We start from the raw sequence: 22,347 nt of genomic DNA, 5'->3' as shown, positions 1-22,347 counted from the left end.
AATATTGAGGTTTTAAAATAGGATTTTAGCTATATCTCAGAGTGGCCCATATACTAACATTAACTTGCATAATAATGTCCTAAAATAGAAATACATTGATATGATATTACCAGTGTACAAAAAAAAAATATTGCTGGATCAGATTAATATATTTTTATTATTATTTATTTAAATAGGATCTCTTATTAATAAAGTTTTTCTTACCAAGGTTTTATAATTTTGCTTTTCAGCTAGACAGTTTGTTTCACATACTTCAAGATTCATCACAAGAATCTACCCTAAAGGAACAAGAATGAACTCTTCAAATTACAATCCTCAAGATTTCTGGAACGTGGGGTGTCAAATGGGTATGTAAATTTGCGGAGACTGTTACATTCCAGGTTTTGCAGAGACTATAGAGATACAAAAGTTTTTCCTTCTTATACTATTTTTTGTGTTATGTAAGTTACATATTTTCCCTCAGTGGCATCACTCTCATTTTTGTGTTATCTACACTTCTCCTTCAGTCTACATATCCTAGTAATTTTTCATCCTGGAATCCAGGAATTCTGGTATATAATAACTAAGAGGAATATTATTTTCATCTATTTACTTTTGTAATTAGTTCCAGTTAAGCCCTAAACTAATTATAAATATCACTTTCTGTTAAATAGCTGTATCTTATCCTGGATATCCTGGTTTATTATAATTCATTAATTTCTTTAAACTACCATAGTTTTTTTTCTGTGGGATAATAAGAAACAACATTTTAAAGTTTTGAACATTATTTTGTATTACTCCTAGCCCTAAGACTAAACAAAGTATGATTTTGTCTTATGAAACAGTGTAGCAAAAGCACATGTATAAACAACTGTCAATAATCAAAACAGAATTTGCTTCTTCTTCTTCATATATTATCTCATTTTTTATTAATAATTCTATGATACTTATCTGTGGGTGTCTGTAGGGAGAGTCTCAACGATAATTTATATTTTACTGTCTGTCTGTTTGGGCTGAAATTATTACATTAACTATGTTATCTTACGTTTTGAAGTAAAAGCAAGTATGCTATGCATTAAGCACTGTACTGCCAAAAAAAAATAATTTGCAATATACCTTTTAAGAAAATGAAAATAGATTAGATTCTTTTGCATGTTGTATTAATCAAATTCTATAATCTCTGTGCTTATTTGTCAGCTGTGGCAAAGGTATAAATAGAACATCTTTCTAAGAGAAAATGGGAATGGTAGCTGCTGCTGCTCTTTTTTTCCTTTCTCTTTTTCCTTTTTTCTTTTTTTCCCTTATTTTCTTTTAAAAAAAATTCTTTTTCAGCTGAGGCCTGCACTCTTTATAGCTACTTTGTAGTGATCAAGGGAATAGAAGCAGCTGCCTGTTTAGCTAAAGATGGGAATTGTTGGAATGCAATTGCATTTGCTTTTTCCTATGGTTGCCCTATAGCATTGAGTTAGAATTGATGATGCAAAGATATGTGTTTGATTTAGGAATTTTTACACAGCAATGGAAGCCTCATCTGAACGATCTGTGGGTTTTCAGTGGTTTTGTGCAACTGGAGTGGCGCAGATGCAGGAGATGTGGGCACAACAATTAATATTTGTTCCAAGAATTCCCAGATTATGATATGCTACTGCAAAGAATTACTCAAATGCTCATGGTCAGCAGAATACCCCGGTATTCCCAGCTGGGAGCTTCTGGGAGTCTCCAGTGACTGTATAGATGCAATGAAAGTTTAGCATCTTAATTTCCAGTACAAAGCATATTAGTTCCCTGAGCAATGAAATAACAATAGCTTGTTTCTCTGCATTTCAAGTTAGTTTTAACATTTGAAAATATTAAAAGTAAGCATGACTCCTGTACTCAAAGGCTTTGAAAAACCTCTCACCTGTAAGCACTTTCCCTTTTTTAATGGCTTTAGAGGCAATCTTGCCTTCATCTTTTTGTTCTTCAGTTTAAAAGATTCTCAGTTACAGAATATTTTTCTGTGTTAGTCTGCTACACCTTCTTCAGCCTTAGGTAAAGTAGAGAACAATATTTTTTGCATCCACATATATAGTCTGTCTTTTATTCTGATTCAATACCAAGGCCACCTGAGGGAGACTGTGGGGTGAGCAGGGCAGTTTGCCGTAGGCTCCCAGTTTAGAAAGGTGAAAGGTATGGTCTTACCTTGTTATGTTACAATATACACTCATACAGAGGTGGGCACAGATTTCACTTTGCCTGGGGGGGCCTAGAGCTTATCTGCACCCTTGCTCCAGGCTTCCTTTTTAACTTGTTTCCTTGCTCAGTTCCCAAAATACCTTCTGTTTCGTTATCTTCTCAGAAATGTTTTTAACAGTGTGCTATTTCCAATCAATCATGCACATGCATATTATTTATTGTTTAACCCCCTAATGTGCCCCCAGCTACTCTCCTACAATTTGAAGGAGCATCATGCCTCAGCTTTCACTGAGATCGCTGTTCTCATGTCTGTGGCCCTTACCACAAGCTGTGGAGGACATCACCAAGCTAAATTTCTTGCTGTTTGCTGTCCCCACCCTGAGCTATGGCATGCTGTCAGTGCTGCCTGTTGAGGTAACACAGGAAACTGACTAAGGAGATTGCATGAATTGGACCACTCAGTGCTGGCTGTTCCATGAAAGAACTGAAAGGTAGTCAGACGCCCCATAATCCCCTCATTGTTACAAACTCTACCTCTCATCCTGACGGTTGTATTAATGTATAGTTTTACAAATACAGTAGAAGTAAAAAAATTACTGGTTAGCATAAATTTTGCTTGTGTCCGTGTCATTATATATGCTTATTTGTGGTAGAGATTTGGGTTTGAGCTAGTCTGTTGCTGGAAGTATCTCGCCATTACCATACCATTTGGGATTGATTTGATTATAGTCTGTCCTTTTGGCTGATCCTCACTTAGCTTGATGTCATGCTATTGCTGGACTATTTACCTGGGGTGGTGCACTCTCTGTATACTATCTACATTGCTATTAAAAACTACTAAGTTTTTTTCATGCTCAGAGGAAGCGCAGGTCAGACGTCCTTAATTTAAAATTGAATTAATTTCTCAGGCTTATCATACTGCAGTTTACTAGTTTTCTTTCTAGCCTGTAAATCTCCACACTGATCTCTGCAAAGAATATCCATTTGTTAAATCTCAAACAGGACTGAAGTCTCTCAAAATGACTACGTTGACTGTTGACTCAGAGTATACTTCCATGAAAAGTCATTCTAAACATAAGTATACAAAAGATAGGATTTTTGCTGTATAGGGGCTTTGGGCCCCTTCCTGGAAGAATTAAAAATATGCAGGAAGTGGTTAGATCTGCCCGCTTGGTCACACTATTTGCATCTTCATTTAAAGAAACATTTTTCTCATGGGAATAGGCTGATTATAACCAATTCTCAACATACATTATTTCTAAGCCATGTCAGATCTATTCTTGATTCTCTAATCTGTTTTAGATAACATTTTGGCAGAAATATAACTGCACTTCACAATGCAACTCCCAAAGCTCCACTCAGTGAATCTTCTGCTGATGTTCTTCCACTGATTTAATACAGATTGCTAAATTTTTGTATGTCTCCTGTGTCCATGTAGCCCACACACCCTCCCTGTCTCCCTGCCGTTGCACTCTGCGTCCCATGTGCAGAAGTAATCCCTCCAGATCCCTTCTACCACTTTCCTAAAACTGTTCACGGGACTCTCAGTTTTCTCCTATGATGTCACCTGTTCCCCTCCCTCAGCTCCTTTCTCCCTCCCCACACCTGCCAGCTTACCCTTCTCACTTCCTTCTAAGCTATTCTAACATCCATAACTGTTCTGGCTGGGCAAAGAAAATATATTAGGTTTTGTTCAAAACTACATATAATACTCCCTGCCAGGCCTCTGCATCATGTAAATGATGAGAGTTGAGTTATTCCTTCACTTCCCTCAGTGATAGACCCAAAACAGTGCTCTCTTCTGTACCTTGCCAGCAATTTTCCCTAAATTGGCTGGACCTCAGAGCAGCCCGGCACTCAGCTAAAGCAGGATGAAACGGTCCAATAGGCTCAAAATTTGTTGGGGGCTGAGGATGAGAATTATGTAATTGTGCAAACTTAATTTAGAGGAAGGTAGGTTAAAAAACACAGTAAAAAGTACAGAGTTTCCACAAAATCGCTTTTGGATATCACTGTGCACTCACTGTCCATTCTCTGAAAATTGAGACTTGTAAGAACAAGATAGGTTTTGTGAACAAAGAAATCTTATGGAGAAAAATACTTTTTATAGTCTGGGAAAATTAGTATGCCTCCTGCATACAACTGCAGTGTGGCATTGGAAAGAACTGGTTTGGGGTATCCATATCTTCTTTTTATTTAGTAAATAAAATGGAATGTAAAGATTTATGAGAGAAAGAAAATTTAGGACAGTTATTTAAATAAACAGATATCAGTTGTATTACATTCACTGAGAAAAACAGAGCAAAGGAACCAAAAGAAAACCTCAGTGAAAATAAAAATAGAAAGACTTAAATATCCTTTTGAATATGTCCTTTGCATGCAGTAGAGAACATTATCCACACATCAAAACAATCTACAGGAATGACCAAAACATAAGTTATATGAGAAAGCCATGATATGGCAGGAACAAAATTTTGTTTTAAAAGAGGTTATATAGAACATATGCTTTCTGGAATACTCATAAAAATTTATATGGTACTGTGAAGATTCCACTACTTGTATGATGGATTTTTTCTTATAATAGGTTTTAGTTTGGCTTGTGACATTGAAATGTAGCTTGGCAATTTTGTCACATCTGTTTTGTGGCTAAATCATGTGTGCAATAATATGATAAAAAATAATGCATAAAAAGATAAGTGATAAAGAGTTCTCTAACTGGTTCTCATTTTAACCTCTGAATCTACCTAGGGAAAAGAAACCCACTTATTTAGATCTTAGTATGCCTCACCTGTGCAACTTAAAATAACCATCAAGTCCAACCTTCCTTGGGTTCTAAGTGAGTGAAAACTTAAAGAGGAGGCAGACTTTGGAAAGCCTCATAAAGAAAAAGAGAACACAGGGTCACTAATTTACTTTGGAATTTTTGGTTGTTGTATGTTTTCTGTGAAAGTGTATTTTCCTTTCTCACTGGACAAATGGCAGAACTGGAGACAACAGGACTGATTCCCCCCCCCTCGCCCCCCCCATAAATAAACAGATTATGTTTGATCATGGGAAATTTAGATATTCTTGCCAAACACTACATTTTAGAATATCTGATGGAGTGTCAAATTTAGTAAAGGAATTTATGAAATAATTAAATTGAACTTAAGAAAACACACAGGCTCTTCTGTTAAAAGGTGGTGGAATAGTACTTTTTCATATAGATTTAATTAGTTTTTCAGCATGATAATTTTATACTCTTGGTTATTATTTTTACTGGAATTTTTTTTATAATAGCAAACATGTAAAGCAAGCATTTTCTACAGCATGACTTTTTTCAACAGCTAGTGCGTCATCTGAAACAACTGAGAATATTCATTACATTATAGCTTTGAATTGTTGTTGCTTGAATTTCTAGTGAAATTTGTGATGTGACAGGCGTTAATGTTTTTATTTTTATGTCTGGTTAGTTATTAGAATACCTCAGATTGCAGTTAGATTAGCACTCTTAATCTAGCATTGTGGTCCTTAAAACCTTGCGGATGACTTAACTCTAAATATTGCCTATGACATGGAAAAGACAGATACATCAGAGCATTTCACCTTTGGTCATTCTGCATCTAAAAGCCTAATAGTTAGTCTCCACCAATTAAACAGAGATTCAGCTGTCTTTCCAAAATGGGCTCTGGATTTTGTCCCAAACTAAAACACTTCTTCTGCTCAAAGGCAGAGGGTAAGTCTGACATGTCATTCACCTCATGGCAAAAACACGTCCAGGCTGTTCCGTACAGCTATCCTTCTAGTCTAGGTCTTTGTTTGGGCTTGTTGTGGCTTTATCCCACAACTGACTTATAGAGAATATCCTGTAGGAAAGGTAGGAAAGATTTCTTGCTAGCTCCCAAGCCAAACAATGCCCTGGAAGAATGAAATGAGAAGGCATAGAAAAGTGTCTCTTGGCTGGCCACTCCTCCTTGTTGAGGTTTCAAGGACAGGACTAGTCATCATAGGTCAGCTGCAGAGAAGGCATGGGGGACAATACCTATACTATTACTGTCTTCCTAATACGGTTTTAACACTCCAAAAATTCATCTGTAGGAAGTGAAAACCAGATGTTGCACAACTAACACAAATCTTACTAAATGCTGTTGAATATTGTGTTGTGGAAAGACAATACTAACTCGCCAAATAAAGAAGTGTGTTTATTATTAACAAAGTCATGTAGCTGGAAAAAAATCCACAGCTGTAATAGGGCACATGACCATCTAGTTTATGGAACCCCAAAAAAGAGTTGCTTCAACTCTTACTGTTTGCTCCCATAAATCCCTAGCCCAATGGGACAGCTATTAGAACTGCAGACTCCAGGGATATGATTAATCTCATACTTAAAAGTACTGACCCATTTTTGGTTATGTTGTCCCTTAAACTTCATTAATTAGGTCTTCGCTAGCTGTAGTGGGTCAGCTAACTCGTGTGTAGACATCTACAAATTAGGTGGGACAATATCACCCTGATATATGAAGCTATCTAAATGCAGCCACCTTTCCTTTGGAATGGCTCTACGGGCTGGGACGTGTTTTGAATAAAGGTTTCATGTCTTGTGTGGGAATGTCTCCAACTGCCAGGTTTATGACAAAGCTCTTGGGCTACTCTGGAGCCTGCCTCTTTTTAGGCAGTTTTTTTGGATGTATGTAATAGATATTGGAGCTTCACTTAAAAGTAAAGAAACACAGAAATTTCATTTTATCATTCATTTTTCCAGTTATCTTCACTAAATCCACAACTGCAGACAACTAATCAAATACTAAATAATTTATCTGAAATATAGTCAAATTTAAAGAAAGACAGAAAAAATTGCAGGGACACAATTGTCGCTGAACTCCTTGCTGATATTCTTCTAAACCCTGTGTTAGAGACCCAGACTAAAACAGGAAGGGGAAGATGATAACACACACTGTTCTGCCAAGAAACACAGTGCAACAAATTTTTAAAATTATTTTGGAAAAGTATCTGTTTCAGGTGTGAAATGAGTACCAAAAGATGGTCAGACTTACACTGAAGTGTAACTTTCAGACTGACACATTAATTAAATAGCAAAAATCAATTTGGATTTTAGATTTTAGAGTTTATCAGAAATGCTTTTGGTACTTTTCCCATGAGAACTTCTCAAGACAGGATCCTTAACTGAAACCAGTTGCAGATATACTTGGACAATGGATGATTTTTAATCATCTGACATCTTTTTTTCCAGTAGTGCTACTTGTAATTAAGTAGGAACAACACCAGCAATAATGAGCATTAGAATGACTGAATTCTTAACATTTCTAATGATAGTGTCTTTAGAGCAACAGTATTGAATTGGTCCAAAGACAATAAGGACAGACTGACTGCACATGCTGAGCATGATGTGTCAGACAGTGATGCATTTTACTCAGTTCTCAGATGGGTAGTCTTTCTTACGACAGCAGAATACCTCATGTTGTAAGTCATTCATTCACAAATTAAGTTTCTGTAGAATAAGAGCATCTGTTTCAAAGTCTGCTTAACTGTGCCAGGGGAAGTTCAGGCTAGAAATGAGAAGGCATTTCTTCACAGAAGGGGTCGTTAGGCATTGGAATGGGCTACCCAGGGAGGTGGTAAAGTTACCATCCCTGGAGGTGTTTAAGAAAAGACTGGAAGTGGCACTTAGTGCCATGGTCTATCTGACATGGTGGTGTTAGGGCAAAGGTTGGGCTCGATGATCCAGAGGTCTCTTCCAACCAAACCAATTCTGTGATACTGTGAAAATGCATCAGTGATAAGCAAAGCCAGAAATTATAATTAAACTTAATAAAATTTGGAGTCTGAATAGCTAAAGTCTCATTTAATTCTGTAAGGAGAGGAAAAAAATACGTACTTTTTGATCAAATTTTTGGTCAGGAAAAAAAAGATGAGAGACAGTTTGTATGCCAATATTTATACTAACCAGTTAAGTCTGCTGTATGTTGTAAAGGAACCAATCACTTTTTTTTTTTTTTCCTGGTAGACGTAAGTCCTTGTTCATAAAGTTTGTGTGGGATCTCACCTATTCACTGTCTTGGCAAGAAGGTTAAAGCTCCATGAAGATTTAAAAAACTCATAAAGCCCAAGGCAAAGGGAATGCTGACGGTGGTTATAAGACTGTCTTTGGACAGTATGTCCACAAGCCTGAATTAACAAGCACTCAGAGATGGCAATGAGGATCAGAGTGACATGTCAAGACAGGACCAGAACAGCAATTAATACTCGGGCTCAGAGCCGCCCGAGGAAGCTGCTGCAATTTGGCAGAGAGTCTTAATTATGCTGGAAGTCTTTCTAGTTTCTCAGATAGACCCAGATGAAAAAGGTGTTTAAAAACAACCATGTTCCACCATTTTTCCAGGTTACATGTTCTGACCACTTGGTAATAGAGCACATTATCTTCTTTACATCTGCTGTTAGTGAGAAGGGTTTACAGGGTACTACAGCATGCATTGGATTTCTCTTATGGGGTACTATAGAATGCATTGGATTTCTCTTATGCAAACTCCATCAGACTGCATATTAGATTGAATAATATTTTCAATATACTAAAAGGGAAATATTATTTTTAATTGATATCATGGCAGTTAATGCTTGCACAGGGCTTAGAGATTAGTGTTATATTTATCATTCAGATGATGAAGGTATTATATTTGTTTGACAGAATTTGTTTACTACTGATAAGAGATCCTCCTGCTGTGTATGCTGCTACTGTTAAATAAATGCTTGCTTCCTGGTATTTGTAACAGGTGATAATTTGCCATCATGTTACAGTTTATCCTTCCTTCAGATGTCTTCAGTTGGTTTCAGTGTAATCTGATGACTGAATATCCTCCATTTTCATCCACGTTTTGAGTCAACTCATACTCAGTTAGCATGCCCTTTATTCAGGCTGTGGATAAAATTTTTTAAAAGCACCTACATCCCTTTGAAAAAAGTAATGTGGACTACTCAGTCACATAAGAACTTCTGAAAATATTTCTGTAAATTTGGGCAGTGATGAATTGGTTGCAGCTATGACCTGCGTATGAGAAGAAAGGACAGACAGTCAATGCCCATCTGGGAGCGTTAATGTGGAATGAATGCAGTGTCTTCAAATCCAACCACATAGATCATCTCATAACCAATGACAAAATATGCCAGGCCATTAGGATATGGTCCTGTTTTCATAGTATTTCCCAGTCTGTGTGGAATTCAGTTCATATTTTGGATATCTAAGGCACAGAAGATGCATTGTATTCATTGTGAGTGGCCCATTTTAAGAGCATAGACAACTAGAAAGATCTGAGAGGATGGCAACAAGACTGATCAAGGGGTTGGAAGCGTGATCTATTATTCCGCTTTAGACTCAAATGAATGAAGTAAATCATGGCAATAGGAACATTGGCACTGAGTGCTTTTTGCATATGATATTTTTGCAGATTGCATAAAATTCAGACATTTTGAGATGGATTTTAAATGGCATAAAATGCAAATAAGTAACTCATTTTAAGGAAAATTGGTGACAAATATGTGCTTATCTATTTTAAAATCTTCCCTTTTAAATGCAGAAAATATATTAAACCATAGGGTTGTAATACAGCTAATAGAACTAGGAAGCAAAGAATAAAATATGAAAAATGACAATTTAAAAGTCCCAATAGGAATATTAATTGAGAGGCAGCATCACAGACAAAAGACATGCAGTTTTCCTCAACTGCTTTCAAATCATAGTCACTTAGAGAGCTGAGAACCCCAGTGCTCACTTTGGTTTTCAAACGCTTTTGCTTTCAGACTAAAAAATCAATTACGTCTTGAATGGTAGTCCTTATGGAAGGTGCTGTATTTGAACACATAGATTGTGCTTAGCTCTGCGATTAGTTGTGGGACTGACTGCTGTTAACTGCTTGTGATACAGAGGTTTGGGATGAAATACACCCTTTGTATCCCTCTGTACATTATGGGTTGTTTAATCTTTGTGGAGCTAGGCTATTTCCTAACTTGCATTTGCTATATGAAGTTACTTATATCGCGGGCCAACAGGGACAGCCATGGCAGCTTTGGTACTTTGCAAGAAAACTTGAGTATTAAACACTCTGATCTGAAGGAGATTCGGCTTCATGGTTCCAGGAAGATTTGGATCCGTTTCAGAGGCAGGAATCACATAGGAATTCCTTTGCTCAGGTTGTCCTCCGAGCCCATGTTTTACTCTGCTGTTTTGATTTTGGTGCCAATATTAAAAGGCTTTTGGTGCTTAATGAAAGGACTGAGGAGAAAGTTTAACTTACACAGTGCTGAGCTTCAGGTGCCTGTACATTCCCATGAAAACCATACGTTAAGATTATGTACTGTTCAGATGGTTTCATAGTAAGCATATTTAGGCTTCTTTCCAAAAGAAACCAGGAGTTTAAAACTCTCTTCGTACATGCATTAAAGTTCTACTGTTTCATAAAACAACAGTATAAAGCATGTTATTGAAAGTTCTGTTCTTGAATTCAGCAAAACAAAAATGAAACATTGGGTAGAAATTCAGACTTCCTTGCAGATAGATGTTGCTAAGACCACACTGCTAGATGATGAAAACATAGGTTTTAATTTATTAACTTTGCCATTACTCAAGAAGTGTAAGGGTTATGACTGCATCTGGTAAAAAAGAAAAACTGTGCATCAACAGTACACCATAAAGCATTGTCCTAGGAGGACCCAAGCAGCTATGAACCTTGCTAACAGTTGTAGTAGAAGTATGCATTTCAGAGGATATAATATAAAATTTCACATTCACTTACCTTAATCGGGTTACAACTTGCAATACTGGGAAGCCAGTAAGTAAATTAAAACTACTGTTCAGTGTGTTTTTAACTTATTCTAAGGTAAATTAAATTAAGTAAAAATATAGTGTTGATATTTGAAGATATCAACCTGTAATAACATTGCCCTTCCCTTGTGTTGCAAAAGTAATTTTCAGAATATGATAAAATGTGAAGTATTGTCCTTTGCTTGTTTCTGTTGTTAAATCAGATTTTCCTGCTTAGTAGCCTATAAAACTTGGCAAATTTAGCAACAGTCTCATTATGTGCAATCATGTAATTTGTTTCATCATGTGGAAGCTGCTATTTGAAACTATTTGTCTTTGATTTGCCTAATTTCGGTTACACTTTTAAAACCACATATTCTGAGAGTATGGCCTAGAATTACCCATAGACTGAGACATCTTAGTTGATCTGTAGATCATGCCAGGACCTAGGCCTCAAGGGGTCTCAGGGCTGCAGCTCTGTAGCATTCGTTGCACTGCTTGAATCAATGTATTAAGTTACAAGGGTCGTATAGCAGCATATTTGGGTCTGTTTCTGGATATTGTGTTGAGTCATAAAAACCAAATTGTGAACTACTGCCAAAACTATACCAAGAGGATACTTACCCTCTTTAAAAAAGGCAATGGTGTGCAATGGGCAAGATGAACATTTTGAAGTTTAATTTCTGTTGTCAAAGGTAAAACACATTCAAGTTCCTTTGCATATTGACACAGAATCTATGCCTTTGTCTACATTACCATTTAGTTCAAAGCAGAATGCATGTTGTATTCTGTTGTTGTTGGTTTTGGGTTGTTTGTTTGTTTGTTTGTGTTTTTTTTTTTTTAGGCAAGGCTCCAAATTATTCTTACTTACTGCATATTGGTTCATGTTTCAGAGCAATCTTAGCTAGCACAGGTGGGATTCCTTTCAGATGAAACAGAGGATGCACTGTGGGAGCACTTGATGTATTCCAGTCATTAATTGGTATTGAGGCCATGGGACGAGGCTAGAGCTCTTCTGAAGTAACTCCACCAAAAACATGCATAGTGCAAACATTAGGTCCGTAGTACCAGCTGTTTCACTCTAGAGATCTGTTCCTATTTGTCTAATTTACTACAAAATTTTTTCTAAAGGATCATCAAGGCAGTGAAGAAACAAATATTTTTTGCAGTGAAACAGATCCATATTTCTTGCATTTTCCACATAAGAAAAGGATTTCTGAATTCTGCCAAATGTTAATTCAATACATTTATATTATCTCATAGGAACATGTAATAAGGTAATAAGGTCCTCTTCCTGAATTATTATGAGTCATCATTTGTACTGCTTAAAGTCTTAATTTTTTTCCCACCAAGCCATCAAGTAAATGACTTTTTATCATTTTCTGTTTAACATGTCATGTTATCACTTCAGTGATTTGACTTGTGCATTTTCTATTTTGACTGTGACAGGAAGCTCTAATGTACCGGAATAGGGGAAAATTTCATTAAACAGGTCTATTTCAGTGTTGGCTTTATCTCATGAATTACAACATCATGCTGATGAGAAGTGTGTTATCTTATTACTGCTGCTGCAGCAAACCAAAAATATTTTGAGCTGCCAAGGAAAGGGAAATCTGTCAGGTGTATACTAACAATAAACACCAGTACTGGAGGATTAAGCTTGAAGAGAGTTTGCTCACATGAATTTAAGAAGACTTTTTAAATTGCTTCTACTTCTATAAACTTGTATGTATTTGCACTGAATATTCTAACTCTAAACTAAAGCTTCTTGATCTTCTGGGTGACAAGCTTTTGTGATGAATTCTATATCGTAACTAAGGTTAGTTACAATCCTGTGTATTTGCCTTCTGCAGCAGAACTTTGTAAGCAGGTTCAGGGTGCAGGGCCTTGCCACTGTAGAGAAACTAGTATGTGAATTTGGTCCTTATGGAGAAAAAAGATCTCTCATTTCATATTCTCCAAGGTTTAATTTAGAAAAAAAAAGGGAAAACACACAACACGCTGCAGTGTAAAAAGTGTCTATAGGGTAATTCTTGCAATGTGGTGCAGTTCTAAATAGTGCACTTCTTTTGTGAATCATTCATTATTGAATACTGCCAAATTTAAGAGAAATAGCAGGATCTTATATAATATGAGTTGAAAGATATACATATTTTAATCTCTTTTTTTTTTTTACAATTATTGTAAGTTGTTTTATACAATGGTATCAACTCTAACTCACTAAAATCAATATTTATTTAATTTTATAGTGGCCTTAAACTTCCAGACACCGGGAGTACAAATGGAATTGCAAAATGGAAAATTCCTAGACAATGGCGGTTGCGGCTATATTCTGAAACCAGAATTCTTGAGAAATCACAATTCAATGTTTACCCCATACGATGTGGGAAGTTACAGTAAACAAATGTGTCTGTCAATAACGGTAAGCTTACTTAATTATTGGTTTGTTCCATGAAATGTGAAAACAAATATTATGTAGTTCAGAGCTATTTGTTATCTGTTATTGGTTTCTTATTTTATCCCCATTCCTGGTTGTTGGGAAGTTTAATATTGTTTTTTAACAATATGTTAAAACTCTCATGTAGTATCTACTGCTGCTTGGATAGTTTCCAATCTGTGGTTCACTTATGTTTGCTAAAAATATATAGGTGTTCAGAAGTTATAAGAGTTTGTAAAAATACATGATTTTTTCATGGTGTAGCATACAGAAATATAAATACAACTAGCATTGTGTCACAAGTGTAGCTGACAAAGGGACTTGTCAGTTACGTTGTGGGGGCTGAACTCTGAAAACTCAGAAATCTAATGTGCACTTTTAGTGATATTTTCTTTAAGCATTAGTAACACCGCATGTACTGTTACAATGCTAATTGACAAATGGAAATGTTTAAAGATACTATTGGAAGCTTTATGCTTCTTTAAGTTTCATTATCTTCTTATGCATACATAAAAGTCTATTTATCATCCTAAAATGATATAAGTAAGTCTAAAAAGGGGAATGAATCAATAAGCCTTTAAATTATTTCTACTTCTCCCAAATTAAGATCTGATTTACTTCTTAAACATATTAGAACTATGCGTAATTTAAAAATAACGGGTTAGAAAAAAACTCTTCTTTTGAGGTCAAGTAAATGTTTTATAATTGTACACTAGTTAGAAAACTACCTTTTCCCAAAGAAAAAGTGTTATTTCTGGTTACGCAGTACACTACTTGCATGAATGCTGTTTAATTAGCATAAAATTAGTGTATAATTGCTATTTTGTTTCTTTCAGAGAAATAAATTATGGTGATAAAACATTAGCTAATAACAATTATAAAATACTTACATAATGCACAGACCTAATCAAGAACATTTTAGTGTCCTAACAGTGAGCATACCAATTATGAATAGACATTACTGGATGATTTCAAGCACCCATGCATATACATCAGTTATTTTAGCCCTTAGTTGTATAAAACTGGAATTCATTAAGATGAGGAAAAATCCCCAATTGTAATGCAAGAGACAAAATCATTGATAATGAAGGAAAACATCTGAGTTTGGAAGACATTGGAAAAGAGAAAGGCAGCTTTTTAGACTGAGATGACAGGCTGGGTAATGCAGGATGCAAAGAAGCAATGGCATCCCACCGGCTGAGGGACTGTAGGGCGCAGACAGCCCCACTCAGAGTCAGCAGCAAAAACTAGGAAATGGTGGTTGAAGACAAAAAGAGTCAGGAGCAGGAGTCAAAGGAAAAACAGTTTCTGCTAAAGAAGAGTTGCTAACTTGATGAATGGAGAAATTACTTCACAGCAGGCAAAGATACAAAACATCTAGGGGTCAAATCTCTCAGCCTGACTGTGAATGAATGAACGAATGAAGAGAAGAGTATAAATGAACACCAAAATCACACAGAACCCAATTTTACTGAATTCAATATCGTTCTTAACCTGATGTGCCACAATTCCCATCAACAAGAAGCATGTAACCTTTGAAGCAGAAATACAAATATTCAAGGTGCTTCCTAAGGAAACTTCTGACCCTACCATATTATTCAATACTCTTTCTGTAAGTCTGCTTCACCTTGGATCTCAAAATTTGAATGGAATTATGGATTTGGGTTATAGTGCATTAAAAAAGAGCTGGCTTTTTTTTTCCCAACCTGTGGGAGACTTAGACTGGGTCTAGCAACAGGGTGAGCGTGGGAAGCAAGACTTGGCCGATGTGGCTGAATTTTCATCATGTCATTCAGAGTATGTCAAATAACCTCCTCTGGTTCTAAGTGGGCAGTCCATCAGTGCTTGCATTTTGCAAAGCTTTCTAGTGGGAGTAGTAGCTATTTTCTAGGAAGAAAGGGGACACCATCAGGATTTGCTAAGCCACTGCTCTTCAATATTTCAGGCTAGAACTTTTCTTGGAGCAAGGTGTCACAGAAAATACTTAAGCAAAAGATGGAATTTGTGGGGTTTGATTATTTTTGGTGGTTGACAGGAGAATAAGAATCTGTATCATGAGTTTTGCTGCTTAGTCCTGAGACCTGGATCACAAAAGTCGTATTGTTCACCTGAGCTTGCAGGCTTGTATATCTCTGTTGATGCATTCCATATATTGATTTCTAAAAAGCAGATTACCGTACAGATGGTTATTCTCTCCTAGGTGTCCTGAAATATAGATAGAAAGAATAGAAAGTTGTGACTTTCATAAATACTTTCTTAGGCTAGGTGCCAGATTACAGGGCAGTTTGAGGCAAAATTTCCAGGTAGATAACTGAATTAACGAGAAAAACATCAGGAAGCCTACTAAATGCAGAGGTTTTATGTGTTATTGTTAAAGAGAAGGAACACAGGTGAGACAGTCTGCTACCTACCCTGTTACACAATGCTGATCTCAGAAAATGAAAAAATCATAAGACTGATTCCTCCAACATTATTATTTTGCATGATAACAAAACATAATTTTTACGTCTAGTTACTGAATAAAAGATGGGGCTCTGAGCAACTTGATCTAGTTGATGTCGTCCCTGGTCATTGCAGGGGGGTTGGACTAGGTGATCTTTAATGGTGCCTTCCAACCTAAACCATTCCATGATTCTATTAAATTAACCAAGAATTAAATTAAATGGGAAGCATTAGAGTCTTAATTTAATTGTGTTTAATATGTATTTGTATAACAGTCTATATGCTTATAGTAGTTTCCTTGTCGAACAGTTTTTGCTACTATGACTAAAATATGGCTACTATGTAAAGTTCATTCCTATAGTTATTTCAACTTCAATTTTCCAGCTCATCAGTGGACATCAGTTACCACCCAGTAACTTGTCGAAGACTAACAAAGCTGACCCTTTCGTGCAGATAGAAATTTACGGTGTGCCAGAAGATCAAGTGAAAAAAAAATCTAGTGTTATAAAAAGCAATGGTGAGCATCAGTCTTATTCTCTTGACTCTGAACAAAGCACAATAATATTTTATAAGGAATTACCATTTTTTCATTCCAAGAAGTTGTTATGTACTTACAGAGACTGCAAATATTTCTCTCTAGACTAGGATCTTCTGGCACAAAATCTGTAGCAGAATGTGCCATATTTGTAGACTAGTTGGTTAAGGAAGCACAAGCTTTCCTAGTTAGTAGCACTCCCCTGAAGGAAGATGGAATGCATTGGCTTGCTTTACTCACTGTTGTGGGCTCACCCTGGGTGGCAGCTCAGCCCCACGCAGCCGCTTGCTCACTCTTCCCCAGTGGGATGGGGGAGAGAGTCAGAAGGGCAAAAGCGAGAAAACTCCTGGGTTGAGATAAAGACAGTTTAATAGGTAATGCAAAAGTTGCATGTGCAAGCAGAGCAAAATAAAGAATTAATTTGCCTTTCCCATCAGCAGGCAGGTGTTTAGCCATTTTCAGGAAAGCAGACCTTTATCGTGTGTTATGCTTACTTGGGAAGACAGACACTGTAACTCTGAACATCTTCCCTTCCTCCTTCTTTCTCCCAGCCTCTTTTACACTGAGCGTGATATTATATGGCGTGGAGTACCCCTTGGGTCAGTTGGGGTCAGCTGTCCCAGTTGTGTCTCCTCCCAGCTTCTTGTGCACCCCCAGCCTCCTCACTGGGATGGGGAGGAGGTTGCAGCATGAGAAAGACAGAAATCCTTAACACTGTGTAAGCACTGCTCAGCAATAGCTAAAACATTGGTGTGGTATCAACACTGTTTTCATCACAAATCCAAAACATAGCACCATACTGGTTGATATGAAGAAAATTAACCCTATCCCAGCCAAAACCAGTACACTAATTGGGAAATTTAAAGACATTTTTTATGAAGAAATTTCTGTGACTTCATCACTTAGCTCATATGAGGTTTCTAGTAGGACTAGTCTCTTAATTGCTTGACAGGTGAAGTGTATACTCTTTGTAGTTGTCTTCACGCATTCCCTTACCTTTATCATACAGATCTTCTTGATGCCTCAGACTAAAAGTTCCCTGTGATCTCCCTTCTTCTGTGCCTCTATCTTCTATTTTTCCTTTTCCCTTTTTGTGGATGGCTGCTGTTCTAAATTGGCCGCTGAATTTCTTTTCTCCATGTATGAACATTGCTCAAGACAAAGCAGCCCCATCCTGTTCCAGATCCTCTTTTTGCATTTTTAGTCAAGCGACTGCTTTATTACCTTAATTTATTTAGCTCCTGCCTCATTTCCAATACTGTAAAAGGAGAAACTTTGGGAAAAACATGAAACTGGTATGGCCATAGGAAAATTTGAGCAGAGGTTCTTAACCTGGTTATTGCTGTCCCATTTGCTCTCTTCTAAGAGGTGACACCAACTTTCTTAGGCTTTTGATTTACAGTATTATGTTGGTAATACATGGCAAACCCTTAGAAGGGGCCGGCCTGTATACTTTAGGCAAGTCCCAAGTTCTCTATGTTTGCTTCATTCTGAGAGCTTCCCTCTGACAGTTCGAACTCCATAACCTATACAAAAGCTGTGACTTATATACCACTGCAGTCAGCGGGAGTCTCATCATTTATTTAAATGGGTACAGAAACCTAGGGGAAAAGAACAAATCTTTACCAGTTCAGACCAGTGATAGCAGATACAATAATTCAGATTTTAAGTAGAAGAAATGAAATGGTATTTTGATACTGTGTATTTCTCTTTCGATTAGCCTTGAACCCTAGATGGGATGAAATTTTCACTTTTACTATCCAAGTTCCGGAACTGGCATTGATACGCTTCTGTGTGGAGGATGAGATATCTCTGGTTGCAAATGAATTCCTTGGTCAATTCACTTTGCCACTGCTGAGCCTGAATAAAGGTAATATTTTTATGTGAGTAACCTGTAACAGCTCAAAAAAACCCCTACAACTTCCAGGCTTTATCATTACTGTAGTATTGATAGAGTACAGCATCATGTTTATTTCCTAAAGGAGAATTGTATAACCATAGGTAAAAATTGCAGTCTTTGGTTTTTCAAGTCATCGTAGTCTCTGAATGTAACTCCATGGTGTAGAAATCAAAAGAATAATAGTGACAGTTAATTATTCCTACTCCAGTATTCTGTTCTAGCTAGAAACTGCTCAGATGGTATTTTCACTCATTATAATAAGAAACAGGAAGAGAGATTAGTCAAAACTATGATAGAGGTAACAGTTTTGTGCACTTTCTACTCAGGTTCAAAACCCAATATAAACCAAATCAAAACAAAAAACTCCCCCAAAAGCTCAGGTAATCTCTCTGCAACTTTTCAGAGTAGAGAACAAAGAATATTGATTATGCAAAGTATTTGTGGTATTTTTCGTGGTAGTGTTTCTTTTATTGTACTAGTATAGCTTCCTATTATATGATTAATAGACTGCACATAAAGAGCAAACACAGAAGTCAGTAGGCCAAGGAGAAAGGCTTATGTAAAATAGCTGTTTACTATATTGAATTTCCAAAGCTGTTTCTGACAAAACAAACAACTAACTTTTATTAGTGAAAGAAGATGTGAAGGCAAAATGTTGGAGATGGCAATGGGCACCGTGCCTTTTTTATTAAGCTTAACAGGATTTTTAATGGCTTTTTTTCCAGGTTCTGAAGTCATAAAGCTGTTTGTGATTCTTAGTTGAGGTTGAGGAGTTATAAAGACATTACTGTTAAAGCACGCTTGCTTGTCTCCAACATAAATTTTTACACTGATCACCTTTTACTTTCCTTTTATTTATATATTTCAGAATAATGAAAAAAAACCCCTACCAACTCATGATGTCTGAGACAAATTTAAATAGCAGACACTCAAGTTTATATATACTTGTAAAACTGTAAATTTGGGCTTTTCTTTGGTGTTTGTTTTTTTTTTTTTTTTTGTATAATTTTTCAGTGCATCTCTCCTGTACCTGTATGATTAATTTTGGTGACAAAAGGGGGATTCATCTTTTGGAAAAGTAAGAGCATGCAGATTCTACAGGAAAGTTTTTGAGTGGAGTAATTAAAAATACTAGGAAATGAGTGTAGGTACAAAAACCTATAAATAGTGCCAAATTGCCTCAACTCCCACTTAACATACTGTAAAAAAATGCAAGCTCCCATCAAGATGCCCAGAGGCATAAATAAAATGCTTCTGAGAGGTGAACTGACAGATAATTTCAGAATTTATTGCAATGTTTAACATTGAGACCTGTGGATTCCAAGTCTGGAACCATGGTTTTGCTTCAGGTACCCAAGCTCCCTAAACAGTGAAAGGGGAAAATGTGTCTTGCTGAGGGAGTCACAACAGCCTAGTTTTCTTAGGAAATCACTGTCTAAACCATAGGATTTAAATCTTACTTCTCACATCTCCGATGATTGCTTTAATCTGCACTACAGGACTGTCCCTGCTTCCCTAGGAATCACATCCCTGAGGTGTCCCCTGAGGGCAAGTTGCTTCCAAAAGCTGAGCAGTGCTTACATCTTCTTTTTCTTTGACAGGCAGTGAGACAAAGTTGTGCCATTGCCATACTCCCCTGCATTTTCTCTTGAAAGGATTCAAATGTATAGCATCACTGCCTGCCTTTCCCCAGCAGCAGCCTCCCAACTCAGGTGTAGATTACACTGGGGAAGAATGCTTGCTGCCCACCTGTGGCAGTATTTGATTTTTCATGCAGTGATTAAGTGGTATACTCAGAGGGGCTGAAGGTGAGAATAATTCTTTAGCAGGGTGGTTAAAAGCAAGAGGAGGGGTGTCCTGGGTTACAGTCCCTGTCCCAATGAATCTGCCATGTAGAACGCTAATACAGGTAGGAATTCAACTATTACTGCTATTATCACTGGATCAATGAATAGTTAATTATTTCCTGCAAATTGGAACAATTTCAATAAAGAAGTTTTACTTCTCTTAGGACACTTTGTAGAATATTCTGTAGGTAGGGGCTAGAACACAGTTTTTAGAAATGAGTTTTAGCCCTTGAAGTGTATCTTTGGATAGGAAATAAACCAAATCTTCCACATATTGTGTGCATACTCTAAAAGTTGATCTCAAATGCATAGTGCCTGAACTCAGCTTTAATATCTGCTGCCCAGAAGCTGAACCTTAGATGGCAGGAGGACTTTCATGTCATATAAAAGAATCAAGAAAATCCAAACTGAAATAAATGAGAGTCCCAAAGACTACATGCACATCCAGACACACCTAAAGAAGGATTTTGAAAACTATAGTTCTGAATGTAGATACTTATTCATAACACATACTTACTTAAATAACTGGAGTTATATATACACAGATAAAACACAGAACTTCTTTTATTTAATCAAAAGTTGACATTGCTTATTATCGTGAAATAATGGACATTTACAGTCATATAAAGCAATGTAAGTTTGGAGAGGGGATTGTTTTGTTTTCCTGAGCAATTAAGTTTGAAGTTGAGAACTATAGCTTCTCCAAATGCATCAGCACCTGGAGGAACAGCTCGTTTCTGAGTCATGCCTTACCTCTGATATTGGGAATCACTCCTATCTAAAAGGAGAGCCTTAACAGACTTAGGATGTCATGGTAGATCTTACACTACACTTGTTTTCTGCCCCAGCTGGATAGTGCATTACTGCTGCAACACCATTCTTCTCTAAGGCACTATCACTGTTGATTCACAAGTTATTTAATTTGCTATCAGAACAGTGAGTGCAGCACATAACATCTTTGGATGTTACAATGTATGCCTTCCCCATGTTTAGATATCACTGGGCTAAAAGTCTTCAGTTTGAAAGAACACCACATCCTGAAAGGCACTGGAGTTGTTCACTCTGGGTCCAAGAATGCCAGAATTGAAAAACTGTATATGTGGAGAAAAAAGCCAGTAGGAATGGGATTTGGGTTCTGTATCATTTCAGTTTATTTTTTATTAAAGAGTTATTTAGAGAATCATAGGTTACACCTTATTTGCATAGTAGATCATAAAAACACTCCATCATAATCTTTGTGTTTGTGGTTAATGCACTAATAAACTGTTATTTTATTTACAGGCTACCGTAAGGTTCCCTTGTTTTCCAAAGATGGTACCAATCTCGAACCTGCATCACTATTTGTTCATGTCTGGTCCAGTTAATGGTCGTCTGCAGTAGCACTTGTTTTGGAGGATCACACTTTGCTCAATAAAGCAACATCATTAGGCTTGCAACAATCCAGTGGTCTGATTTCCAGGATGGCACGGTCTCAATGATTTTATTAAGCTAATGGGACTTCCTGTGTGAGTAAATGGTATCCTGAATAAGTAATGGCTACTGACATTGCCCCTGCCGTTATTTAGAACTAATTCATAAAGACTGAACTTTTTTGGGCATTTTTAAAATTCATTTAATAATTTCTTTTTTAGCTAATTTCAAAATTATGATGAATTGCTGAGTGAGAATAATAGTCTGGTATTTATGATTTGAGACTGCAAAATTATGAGCATGTTACATTGACATTTTTATTCATATTGAACAAAATTTCTTACCATTGTATCTTTCCAAGGGAACAGGAAAATTTCCACATACCATGTACCCTTTAAATTTATAATACCGGCAGCTTCTGATTGGGCTATACCTCTTTAATGTCCACTGTAATTTTGCTACCTGGAAAAATAGTTTTGAGAAAAAAAACAGCTCTTAAAATGATAAAAACTTAGGTGCTAATATCGGTACCTTTTCTTAGCTTAGTCTGGAACCTCCTGCTGCGAAAGAAACACAAATAATTCACGGACTGATTTGTAAAGGGCTAAGTTCCTTATAGCAGCAGGGAGCTCAGGATACATCTTACTGTGAACTCGGGAAATAGGAAGCACAATGCTTTGAGGTGTACTAGAAGAATTTTAGAAAAGGCAAGGGTTGATTGTGTGATTTAAGATCTCCTAGGACAACTTCTTGTCTGACTTAGCTGTCAGTGTATATCTTGCCCATAAGACACAATTTTCCCATCTTCCTTACAAAACTGAAGTATTGCTG

At 36.7% G+C, this 22,347-nt stretch overlaps 1 protein-coding gene across 1 annotated transcript in view; it reads left to right on the top strand.

Annotated features, from left to right (window-relative positions):
• PLCZ1 (phospholipase C, zeta 1) overlaps positions 1 to 21,470 on the top strand; it is a 54,055-nt gene extending 32,585 nt beyond the window's left edge. The window contains exons 8-12 of the mRNA XM_009707821.1: positions 231 to 347; positions 13,195 to 13,367; positions 16,209 to 16,341; positions 18,080 to 18,229; positions 21,388 to 21,470. Of these exons, the coding sequence (XP_009706123.1) occupies positions 231 to 347; positions 13,195 to 13,367; positions 16,209 to 16,341; positions 18,080 to 18,229; positions 21,388 to 21,470 (656 nt within the window). The remainder of the gene's footprint in view (positions 1 to 230; positions 348 to 13,194; positions 13,368 to 16,208; positions 16,342 to 18,079; positions 18,230 to 21,387) is intronic.
• The last annotated feature ends 877 nt before the right edge of the window (positions 21,471 to 22,347 follow it).

Source organism: Cariama cristata, unplaced genomic scaffold (assembly GCF_000690535.1).
Source record: "Cariama cristata isolate BGI_N322 unplaced genomic scaffold, ASM69053v1 scaffold3109, whole genome shotgun sequence".
In the NCBI taxonomy this organism is placed as follows: Eukaryota; Metazoa; Chordata; class Aves; order Cariamiformes; family Cariamidae; genus Cariama; species Cariama cristata.
Note: the sequence above shows the minus strand (reverse complement) of the source record. Positions and strands in the feature narration are given on the sequence as shown.